We start from the raw sequence: 12,710 nt of genomic DNA, 5'->3' as shown, positions 1-12,710 counted from the left end.
AAAGCAAGCCGAGGGCTAGCCCTCAGCCTGTCGCCTCAAGGGCGGCACTCTTGTCCCCCAGCATAAGGGGCGGGTTGCGGAGGGGGCGCTGGGAGAGACTTGCGCTGCTGGAGTCATACAGAGCCTGACTTGCTGAAAGAGGGAATTAACTTCCCAGGTTGGATTGTGGGGGCCGTTGTGCACCATGAGGTGTAACGCCGTCACGCTTCCCCTCTGGCGGCCGACCCGAGCCACAGCAGCAACTGCCGCCGCTCCCGACTCACTCTTCCTGCGTGCTCTTCCCACGCTTCCAAAGCTCTATAAAGGGATGTTGCTGAGGTAGATCAGGATCTGCGCCCTCCTGTAACTGCCAGGTGCCACAGCAATCTGTTAAGTGGACTTAACGTTTGATCTGCTCTCATCCAAAGTTTCTGTTGCGCTGCCAGGCACTACCCACGCTGTATTAAGTCAGGGGGCTGAATCTATTTAACAGCTTTTATACCTCAGATGTCATTATCTGGTCTCTAAAGGTAACCACCTCAACTGGTACAGGAATGGGCTGTTATCTACTGTGTGCACTAGATGTGACGGTGACGGCGCTCTCAGTCCTGTTTTACTTCTGTAAGTACAGCAGCCCCTGCTTGTTTCCACCTAGAGGTGCAGCCTTACTACTGCTTCACAGCACTCAGCTGATCTGCAGTCCATGCTCATGCTAGTATCTGACTATCAACACACCGATCAAGGCAGCTCAGATGGTTCTAATAAACGAGTTAATCCCAAACTTCAAAGCTAATCAGATCCTCCAAAGCGATAAAATCAGTGCAAAACTGCAAACCGTCCTGATGATGCTGGTAAAGGAGAAATTTTGTGTGTCACTCATTTGCATGAGCTCATTATTTAGAGACAAGCTGTTAGAAAATTTGGACAAGTTTCACCCTAATTTCCCTTTTTTTTGTGTTTGCTTTTTTTTCTCCCCTTGCACGGCACACAGAATAAAACAATACTGGCACCCAAAGTGCCTGAGACAAATTGGGAACACCATGCACTTTTGCAAAAAACCCACTGCAGCTTCAAAAATGACTTTGCATTTCTTCCCCTGGAAAGGAAAAACATGCTAAAAAGCAAAGAAGGAATGAGCTGATTTTGATCTCTTGAAGAGATAGGCTGAATGGTTCTACTCCAGGTTTTAAGAATTTCATATTTTATCACTTTTGGCTGCAGTCAGAAAGTCCTAGTAGCAGACTGGGTGAATAAATGGAAAAACAACAAGAAAATATTGCAAAACTCTGTTTGAAAAAAATACTTGTAATGTTGACTGGCTCTTGTGAATATTTTCCACTTCCAGATTAAGCTTTAAGCATGTTATTAAATACTTTGTGGCACTGAGGACTCCATCCAAAAGAAGACAGTTACCAGAAGAAGGAAGAAGGCAGTTAAGTTCTTTCAGATATTGTGAAGAGCCCCTTGAGCTTTGCCCCAAACTCACTGTCTCTCCCCAGCCAAATCAAGCATCATTGCTTGTTATAAATATGCTTATCTTCAAATGTGTACTGTGAAGGTACTGCTGCATTATTAAACCTTGGCTTATCATAAGCTGATGGAAGTCTTGAAGCTAATTCCACTGCCTACCCCTTTTCAAGATGCACACACCACCAAACCTTCCTTTCACTCCAGCCTCAGGATCACCCAGCCCTGCCCCTCTGCTATTGAACCTCAGGCATATTTTTGCTTTAAATAATCTCATTATCAAAAAGGCAGTTTAAAAATGAACGTTAGTTCACATCGGTGGAAAGAAGTGTACTAAAAATAATCCGTATGCTTGAATGTTCTTTGTTAGCTGTATGGCACTGCAGGGATGAATGAACTGGTGCATGTATTATTCATCACAGCTGGAGTATTACACACCATGCAACCAGAATGGTTTCTGAAAAGATTCTGGCACCCTGATCAGAGGCACCTCACAACTGACTAGTACATTTGTTCGCACCTAAAGCGAGGCCACCACGTATCAAGGACATCTACCAACAGCCTTCTTCCAACTTTATCACGGGCAGGAGCATCTAAGAATTTACCTCTGTTTGCTTTTAGCATTCACAGAGGTCGAAGAAATTCTGTCAATCGGGGAGCCAAATCCTGAGAAACTTCTTTTCTTCTTGGTCTCGGTCACCTCATTCTCCAGAGACACCAGCTCATCAAGAAGGAACACTTTGGCTGCCAGGTTGGTGGCCGACTTCTCTTCACTGGCAGCGGGATGTGCTCCCATGCCCAGAGCAGCAGAAGGCTCCAAAGGCTGCAAAAAAAAGCAGGGACATTTGCTTGCTGCTCGAGTTTCAGAAAAACCATTTCAACCAGTGTCACAGCAGCAGTCCTATACAGATATAATCATTATGATACTGAACCTGGGACAATGTTCTAAAACAGTTCCTTCTGTGAAATGTGGCCGTTTTCCACCCACAGTAGTTTGCCATAAAAGGCTGGGATTTTCTTGGTAGAATTGAACTTGCCTTTTTTATTATTGCAAGAATTATAAAAATTTATTACTTCACAAAGCCTGTTTTAGTAGGTCAGCCCACTCTCCCTATCTCAGCAATGTGATTAGTATCACTTATAGCATGAGTTGAGTAATTTAATCCTTTTATAAATGCAGTCACCACTACCAGACTCCAATATCCATCCTGGTATTTTTCAGGAAAGTGATTTTCATTTTTTAAATGACTGCTTATAAATAGTAACAAAAACTTATGCAGAATTTTCTATCCAAAGCTGACGAATTAATTGTTATGCAAAAAGTATCCCAAGATAAACTTGCTCAGCACTGACATTCAAAGAATTTATGCAGTAACACTACATGGAGAGGAAGAAAGAACAGTATGTTGAATCAACACAGCATATTCAACCTCAGTTATGACACGAGACTTAACACCCTTTTCAAAACCAAACTCTACTTTGCTATCCAGAATAGATGAGAATATTGGAGAGTATCAAAAGAGAAATTAAACAAAGTGAAATGGTTGCTTTGCAAATGATAGAAAAATATAGGGGAGCAGCTAGTCTATGAAAGCAGATGCTAAATCATTCTCTCTTCAGATAAAACATTTGCCTTCTTGCTCCACTTGATCTCCACAGAATTAGATAAAAATTTCTAACCAAAACTTTTGTTAAATGTCTTGAAGCAGGTTTTCCTCTATCTTTAGAAGCACACCATTGTCCTTCTTATTCATATACAGCGAGTTTAGTACAAATGTAAAGGAAGCCACCACACGCATGATGCACCATGATTCTCACTACTGTGGTCCATGCCACAGCTGTTGATGGTGACTCTTCCCACTACTGATGGGTGGCATAATCGGTGATGGAGTGTATAGATCTGTGATCTTTATGTAAAGAGGAGCACATGACCACAATAATCACAAAAATGATGTAGCACTATCAATAGTTCTGTAAAGGATCTCACATTGTCTTCTGACTTTACTTTTTATAAGCCTCAAATGCACTGAGCAATCCTGTCTCTTCCCTTTCAGCGTTATAAAACTTTCAAAGAGGTTTACAGCAAAATTATGCCTATAAAAGATTGAACTCTTGCTCTCATTAGTGGGGACAAATATCTGCAATAATGCTTGAAACTAGAAGGTTAAAAATAGCCTCTGCTCTTGAGTACTTTGAGAAGTCCCTCTTACTTTGTCTTAAAAAGGACGTAATACGATTCTAAGAAGTATAGAGACAGCTGAAATGATAATCAGAAGCAGACAGTAGTTCTCCTATTGTGAATCACTGAACAAAGTGCAACTTCACAGATAAGCAGAGGTGTGTGGGGTATGAGGGGTACAGTGGAGGATTTATAAACTCATTTACAGAAAAGAAGTGAATAAGGACTTGTAATTTTTTTCCCTCAAGAAAAAAGAGCTACTCAACACATCCAGTCAAGTCAACAGATGGTGGATTTAAAATAAAATATAAGGAGCTACGTTTTAAACCTAGCACATCTATGAAGTGGAATGCATTCCCAAAGGACCTCACAGATACAAAGATTTTAAACAGTTTCAAAGACAAATTCAGGCCCATCAGCAGTTAAAACTTGCCCTCATCCAGTCTCTGGATCAGAAATTCTCTGATAATGTTCTATTCTTATATTCTTTTCACAAAAATCTGTCGTTGATTGAGACACCAGGTCTCTGTGGCATCAGAGCTGCAGCTGCTGCAGCACTCAAGCTCTATTTTCTACAACAAATGCCATTTGTATATTCAAGGCATGCCTATCTGAGGACAGAGATAGGTGGAAGGATTCATCACTATTTTTCAGCACATATCTAACTTCTAAGCTCATGTTAAAAGCCTGTTTAGGGACACTACAGACGAACAGTGCTACTTTGATTAAACTTTCAGATCCTTGACTTTTTTTATGGCATGAAATTTTTACATAAATACTTTCCTGCCAAATCTGGCTTATGTCAACATGATATTAAAAAAAAAAAAGAGAATGAAGTACAAGTACTTTCAAGTGCAAGCGCTGCATATCATCCTGGATGAAACAGGAGACAATTCTGCCATTTCAGCCACTGCTTAGACAAGTTACTTTGCTCCTTCCCTCTCCTGGTCTATTCCATCTCCTTTAATTTGTAACTTTTGTGCAGGTGGTCTTCAGTCAGTGATCTTCTTATGGTTTCAGAAAGCTGCACGCTTCTCATGCTATTATTTCTCTCTAACAATGAAACCTTTCTCTCACTGTTTGCCTTCCCCCTGCCATCACCTCCTCCCCCTCTTCAGGAATTTCTCTATCCAAAGTCCCTGGACGATGCTTTAACACACAGAAAATCCCATGGCGTTTCAGGAGAGGTTATGTGAATCTGGGTGAGGCTTCATTCTGTCTGTCCTCCGAGAGCCATGTCATCCACACTGTGTAGGCAAGAGCAGCCTGAGGAAGAGCAGGGTTATGTGACAACCACCAGAAACATTCACCTACCTCCGGAGCTGCCTCAGCAAGGAGCACGGAGCCTGAATGCCACCGCAGCAGGGTAATCATGAGGGCCAAATGCACCATAACAAGCTGGAACTGCAGCATCTGCAAAGGAGAACAATCTGTTAATGACTTCACAGCTGTGTTCCCAGAGGAACACAGGTCCCAAATCATAGAAACATGGAATCATAAAGGTTGTAAAAGACCTTTAAGATCATCAAGTCCAACCTACAGCCCTACACCACCCTAACATTAAACCATCTCCTGAAGGGCCACATCCAACCGTTTTTTAAACACATCCAGGGATGGTGACTCCACCACTTACTTTCACAACCCATTCTAATGCTTCACCCTCCTCTCAGTGAAGAAGCTTTTCCTAATATCCAATCTAAACTTCCCCTGGTGCATCTTGAGCCCGTTCCCTCTTGTCCTATCACTATTCACTAGGGAGAAGAGGCCAACACCTGCCTCTCTACAGCTGCCTTTCAGGTAGGAAAGACGTGAAAGCAAGAGGAGGTTCTGTTCCCATGGTTGTTACTGTGCTCTGTCTTAGAGTCACTGAATAAAACCCAGCGACCAGAGAATGCCCACTGAATGCTCTTCCCCTTCAGGGAATCGGCTTTCTCCTCTTTGCTCCTTTACAGCCCTGCAAATCTTCTAATTTCTTTCTGCACGATGGCCCAGTCCTTGCAGTGGCAGCAGTGATGAATGCAAACTTGTGTTTAAATCAGATGAAATAGACACTCACTTGCAAGCAGGGAGACTGTGGCTCATAGCCATCCAGGTTGTCCTTAACCTCCTCACATGCACCACAGGGGTGCTTAAAGCTGTTAGAGAAAGCGAGTGTCTCTTCACCAGCATTTTGAAAATAAAGCTATATTTCACCCGTCTTCAACATGAGTTAATGATGGCCACAACTTCCATGATCTTCTTGGGATACTGGAATAAAGTTACCCAGCTCCCACATCTGGGAGCACCTTACATGGGAATCCGCTGCTCAGACAGTGGTGTTCTGACCATGTGCCACAGCTGCAGAATGGCAGATGTTACAGAGCCCTTAAATAATGCAGGAGGGTCGAGTTTTGGGAGGCTCAGGGTCTGAAGCTGCTTGCTGCAGGGCTTGTCTTTGGCCATGGATTTAGGTTACATTGTTGAAACCCTTGTTTGACTCTAGCTCTTAAAACCCGATGTGCCTCCAATTTACCCAGGTGAAAATATTCAGCTGATGTGAGAACTAGGCTGGAGCTTCTAGTGCCAAAGGTATCTGCTAATTTACTGATTACTGTGTCTCCCGGTTCAAGCCTGACTCTGCCATTCTTCACCGACTCCCTGTTTGGCAACAGCAGAAACAGAAAGGATGCATAAATAATTTGTATGATCTACTATAGTTGTTTTATCCTTGGCACAGAACATTTCTCATTGGATCAGGCAGAAAACACATGGTAAGAAAGAAAGACATTTGGATTTGTACTTTACCCTCACACTACAATGGAGAAAAGCCACAAAAGTCTTTGGAGTTCAGTTTTTAAAAGACAAGATTTAACATTTGTAGTGTTGTTTCTCAAAATTCTGTTTCTTGCTTGGCTTTTTCAGTACATTTTACATGTCCTGTTATTTGGTTACACCATTATAATATCTTTTCTTTAATATTGTCCATGAGGGATGCATAGTGAGGAAGAAAGCTGCAGATCATGCTATGGGGGTGAAGCAGACTTAGTTTACTGGAATCAAAGGACAAAATCAAAGCAGTAAGCCAGGTGGTACCACTGCCTGTCAGTCCGATAGCAACAGCCATTAAAGTCAGACAAGGATCTGTCTGAGTGTTTTTAAAGCTGTAACCTTCTACAATGTATATTTTTGTATGTGGGTGTGCACTGAAATTTGAAGTAGTAGTCTACTACCTTCACAGCTAACCACATCCTGATTATTTGGATACACAGACATAAAAATAAATGGCAAGGTTAAAAACACGTTTATTATGGTTAAAGTCCTGTGCTGGTACTCATTCAACCCAAAGACCAAAATGCTAAAAATAGCAACTGCTACACTAATCAAAATAAACATTAAGGCACCTGCAACACAAAAAACATTTGATTAACTGGTCAGAACTCCACGCCAGCGACGTTAGAAGGAGAGGAAATTGTAAGGACTTAAAGCTTGGCTCTAGTTCCCATGGAAATGAGTTGGCAAGAAGCAATATCACTGGTTCAGTAGGGAGCAGAACATAAGTTGAGCAAGATCCTGTTGAGCTCATTTTCTCAGTGATGGGACCAAGGCAGAAGGAAGAAGCAGGGTTGTTCTAGTGGAGCAGTTCAGCTCTAGGAAAGCATTTGCAAAACTAAGGGTGCAATGAGGATTATGGGAACATGATTAAAATCACACCATTTTCTGCCATTTTGGGGACTGAGCTTTCTACCTTCAACCGTGTTACAGGATTTTAGCTGTTAAAAGCAGTAGCTGCTTTTTCTCCTTCAGCTCATCTGTGGCCACTGGGTAACCAAGCCCTCCTGCCAAAATGGGCTTTCCCAGCTGTTCAGTGGTTATTGCTTTACCCCAACCACATTTTACCTTGACCCATTCCAAGAAAGACCTAAAGTGAGGCTTCACAGTTTTTATTACTGAAGGAGGAAAAGTAAAGTTCTGGCAACCACATGGGCCTTTGCAAGATGCACCCTTACTGCTTGTATTGAATTTTCATCCTTCTTCTGGAAAACTCTTCACTACCAATTTCACAAAGATAATCAAGGGATTGGGGTATAATTCCATGTCTTTGGTATCTCAGGGTCTGGTCTAGCGTTATCTGATGTAAAATATGGTTTACCCTTCACTAAATGTAATTGCAAGCCTGAAATTCAGACATATTTATATGTTTTAGTGATAATTTAGTTTGAAATGTGTCAAAACTAAAATTCCTCATATAATTAGGTATCTTTGTTTCAGGTCCAATTAAAACAAAATTAAAGATAAAAGAGAGAACGTTATTTTACCTTATCAAAGTAAGATAAACATTCAAAACTTTTTCTTAGGAATCTGTGCAGAGCCATTTTCCAAGAAAAGATCACAAGAAAGCCAAATTCTTCACCAGGCAGAAACTGTTAAGTCTCCAACATCAAACCAAAGGACTTAAAAGCTGTTTTTCTTTTAAAGGAAAAAAAAGGAAAACAAAAAAACAAAATGACATCCTGAAGATAAGTGGGCTGAACAAACCCCAGACAGCACGCAATTCATCACCAAGCTCCAAACCCATTGCCTGTCAAAAATGGTAACAACTGTCATTGTTCTTACCCATTTGAACTATCATATTTCACATTACTGTGGAGATTACCCCGCAAGCATAAATCACAAGAGCTTTATTTTTCTTGCTGGCCTGTTAGCAAGAGAACCGAGGCAAGACATCACGCCTTGCACTATAATCTTTCCCTGAGGCTGCAACTATGTAGTGATGCCCGTGCCCTGCTTGTTGGTGCAACACCAGCACAGGATGTGCCTGAGGTCACCTGCAAACCACAACCTCACTATGGGCATGTCGTGGCTAAGTCTAAAAGCTTTCTTGTGCTGTGTGCACCCAGGCTGCCCTCATGCAGAGCCAGGGAATAACTGTCCCCTAGGCACTGGAAAGCTCCTGGCAGTGCTTATTAGGACTCCAGTTCTTCTGCTCTGTGAGCACTGGGATGGTACTGGTGAGCCTCCCTCACCTGCTAGCCATGAGGATCTCTCACACCATGCAGATTCCAGCCAGCTGGGGGAAATCACAGCTGTGGCTGTAAGCCAGTTCCTGAGGTGCTTTTTTGCTGCTCCAGCGCCACAAAATAGAATATTAACTGCTGCTACCTATCTTAAACACACCATTGAATCCTAACATTGGCCTCACTAGCCTTGGATTGGACACCTGATAGCAATCTACTTCAGCCAAAAAAATTACAATGGATGAGTATCTTAGCAAAAGAACGACTCATAAATGGCTTGTGTGCAGTGCTGAAAGTAAGCCTGCTGAAACAATTTTTCTCTACTTTTAGAAGTTGTAGGCTGGATAAGCTGAGCATATTCATTGCCACAAAGCCAAATATATGCCCATACCAGCAGTCCTAGTGATTTCAGAAACTCCTAAGGGACCGTGTATACCTAAAAGATAATTTTCTAGTCTTGTAAATATCACAGAAAAGGAAGAAAACTCATAAACAAATCCCACCCTCAGAAAAAAAACCAGCAGAGTCCAAAAATCCATTAGAATTGTGAGTTTGTTCTCATCCCACAGATGAGATATGGGACACTTCTTGTATACTGCTTTCTAAAAAGACACTGAAGCAAGACATTGAAGCAAGGGATTTGTGGCAAAAGACAATGTAAGCAGTGTAAGGCACTTCATGTTTCCTGGAGTAGTTGTAGATTTTTAAACAATGCCATATATTTTATTAGATATACGATACAGTCACTGTTAATTTCTACAATGTAAATTTCCCTCTATTTTCAATTTCCCACCTATGTAGATAAACAGATGCAAGTATGTTTCATCTGATGTAACCAGAGAGAACTTAAAATTCATGAACTTAGGCAGGAGGTGTACAACTACTGATTTTTAGATAATGCCCCAATATTTCTGTGTCCCAAATGAAACATTTTGTCAGACAGTATTTCAAAACCAAGGACATTCCACTTTCTGAAAATGAGGTTCCTTAAAAGTTTCTCCAGAAGACATTTGAGATCAGTCATTACTTTTCAAATCTTTATTTCAATAAGTGCAGTTACTGTAACAATATGATTTCCACATTTTCCTGTCACCACGATAGTAATCTTTGCCTGTGTTTTACTGAAGTATCTATTGTAAATGCTGACTTGGCTACTGATAGCTGAGCTTTTGGGAGATGCAGTCACAGGATGCTCAAGTATACAACTGTTCCTACTATCTGTACTCAGAAAAAACATTCGGAGATGGCTCAGTACCTGCAGGGCTTGACTAGACTCTGCACTGACGGTTTGTGGGAGCAGCAAACGAATCACACAGTTCAGACGAAGAAAAGCTGAAAATGTGGCCCTCTAATACCCATGGGGATGTTGGAAAGTGTATGTAAGAACACAGCCTTGCTGGGGTACATTTGCGTCACAGACACAAGCTTGAATCAGGAGAACATTAACTGACAAAGGTGGACAAACACTCGTGGAAGATGAGTCCCTCATGGTCCTCGTCTCTTCATTTGAATAAAGAGCATGAAACCAAATGGCCACGCAGAACAAATGAGGACACCTTTCCTTAGAATGGGCAGGAGGGAGACAGGTTGGACATCTTGCAAAACTGACTACACTGTGCAATAAATCCTGTTTTAGCAACAAACTTTAGAAATTAAAAACCCCAACCTCACCTCAATACCATGAAAGTAGGAGACCATGAAGCAGAAGACACAAACAGAAGTGATAAATCTTAGGGACTATTAAAGAAAATGGATGCTATGAAGTGTAAGAAAGTATCTCTTAATAGGAAGCACCTACTTGTACCTTTTCTAAGGAAGATAATTAAATGAGCTGCAGTATTTCTGGTATGCACAATGGAAAACAAAACCTTATTAGACTATTCTTCACTGCCAACTAACTCTCAACCCAACACTATTTATGTACGTACTGACTGACCATGCTAACTTGTTCTAATATGAGAACTATAACAGTCATTGTTAGAGTGCCACCTTCAGCATTTAAAGTAAAAATAAGCAACACTTCTATCAATAAAAATCAAGAAATATATTGTGGGTTTTAATATTAGAAAAAACATCTCCTCACTTATCAACACTGGAGTAATAAATGGATATTCTTCATACCTGGTATGAAGAGTATTTTAGCAGAACATCTTATCAATTAAAAATCATAGATCATTATAGTCTAGTGAAAATATCCTTCAAGATAGGTCTTCAAGATAAGCTCTTAAGAGACAGGAATGGCATTGGAATTGCTTAACAAGACTCAAACACTGATGCTGATTTACTGGATTAACACTGAAATGTTCTGATCAGTGATGTTACTTGACAAGTCTCGGTGAAGATGCATTGCAAATGGAAATTAGAGAGCGATCTGTTTCTCTGGGTTGCCTAAGAAGAAAAGGAAAGCTGCAGCCACGTGCAATCTTTGTCAGGGTCAGTCAAGATCTCTTACAACTGTCGTATGCTTCAATTTTTTTAATGTATTCCTTAAGAAGCCCAGAGAGGTACACTTGTCCTTCATTCAAAGAGTGAAAATGAAGCCCTAACTTGCTGAAATCAGTGTGACAGGTATTTATAAATACTGAAGAACACTTGATCCAGCCAGATATGTTTTGCAGTTTTCCCATCATTTACACCAGAGGTTCACTTGGTTTGGTTTTTTTCCTGTTTGTTTATTCTCCTGTTATTCCTGATGACATTCCAAGTATTTTACAAAAGAAGGAGGTTGAGATGCATTTTTGAATACAGGTGAGCAGTGATAATAATGATGAGTAATAATTTGCCCCAGGCTTCCTGTGTGCATCAGTGGGCAGGGACATGAAATGTCCCCGAGCTCTGCTCTCCTCGTGAGAGGACAGTCACTCCACACTGAAAAGCCAAGTAAGGAAAGCTAGAGGCACCGTGTGGTCGTGCTTCAAAAATTAGTGGATTATGAACTGTACTGTACCCTCTGGACATCCAAACCAAAGGTTATTCACATGTATTTACTTGTACAACTCCAATCTGGAAGGCAAAAAGGAACAGTGAAATAGCTGAACTCAGGTTGGAGAACTTGCAATGATTATCAGTGAATCAGAGTCTGCCTTCACTTACAGTGGTACAAAGCTGAAGTGGTCAGATCACTGGATAATGATAATTACTCAGTTAGTGTAGGAATGTTTTTGCAGGGTTATTCCGTTATTGCAGGAATGTGGCAGAATCTGGATCAACATTTATCTAACATGGGATATAATAAAACCCCTTGGCAAATGCATAAATTAAAGACTTTCTCTAAATCATCTCTTGTTTTAAAATATATTACATGCAACAAACTTGTCTACCTCATATGGTATTTAGTAATGCAAAAGAACTACTCTGTCATAGCTCTTCAGCTTATTTTAATTAGCAATGTGCATTTGACAATAACATACACAGAGGAAAATCCATGACAATATAAACAGACAGCAGTTTACTGTAAAGCACTGCAAAAGCATGAAAGTAACTAGTCACTGTTGTAAAACGCACTGACACATCTTGTTTAAATATTGGCTGATTAACTGAAGGAAATAAGTTGCCACAAAATATTATTAGTTTAGTTTTAGAAGAAAAAATACTAGGTGATAGGCATCTTATTATCTTAATCTCAAAGTGGAAAAAGAAGCTGTGCTTTTCCCGTCAGACATGGGCATGTGTATACCTTGTGCATGCCTGTTAATACAAAAAAACTTGAAAAAAAATGAAAGGAAGCAAGCACAGAAAGGAAGAAAGCTTCTGTAAACAGAGCAGAAGTCACAAAACATCCCCAACCCGTCTCTGTCCTCACTCTTCTTACCTTGCATTGGATACAAGCAATCCCAACCTTAATGGTCCTGCTATGTTCTTCCCCCTAACTTATCCCTAATGTTCAGCTTTCTTTCAGAGTTTTTATAGTCTCTGCTGTAGGCTACAAACTCCAATCCCTGCCTTTGCTTTCTCTTACATCATTTCTAAAGATTTTCCACTGATCCTTGCCCTAAACCTTTCTCTGTCCTGCACTCACACACATAGTTGCCTCACATTTTTTATATTTATTGCTCTGATTAAGATGATTAGGTTATAATGAAGTGTCTAGG

General features: G+C 40.8%; 1 protein-coding gene across 1 annotated transcript in view; it reads right to left on the bottom strand.

Moving 5' to 3' along the window:
* OSTN (osteocrin) overlaps window positions 1-12,468 on the bottom strand; it is a 14,311-nt gene extending 1,843 nt beyond the window's left edge. The window contains exons 1-3 of the mRNA XM_009879093.1: window positions 12,431-12,468; window positions 4,940-5,038; window positions 2,052-2,269 (exon numbers count right to left, since the gene is read on the bottom strand). Coding sequence (XP_009877395.1) covers window positions 2,052-2,269; window positions 4,940-5,038 — 317 coding nt within the window. The 5' untranslated portion in view covers window positions 12,431-12,468. The remainder of the gene's footprint in view (window positions 1-2,051; window positions 2,270-4,939; window positions 5,039-12,430) is intronic.
* Between the last annotated feature and the right edge of the window lie 242 nt (window positions 12,469-12,710).

This window comes from Apaloderma vittatum, unplaced genomic scaffold, assembly GCF_000703405.1.
Source record: "Apaloderma vittatum isolate BGI_N311 unplaced genomic scaffold, ASM70340v1 scaffold24571, whole genome shotgun sequence".
In the NCBI taxonomy this organism is placed as follows: Eukaryota; Metazoa; Chordata; class Aves; order Trogoniformes; family Trogonidae; genus Apaloderma; species Apaloderma vittatum.
This window is presented reverse-complemented; position numbering and strand designations above follow the sequence as displayed.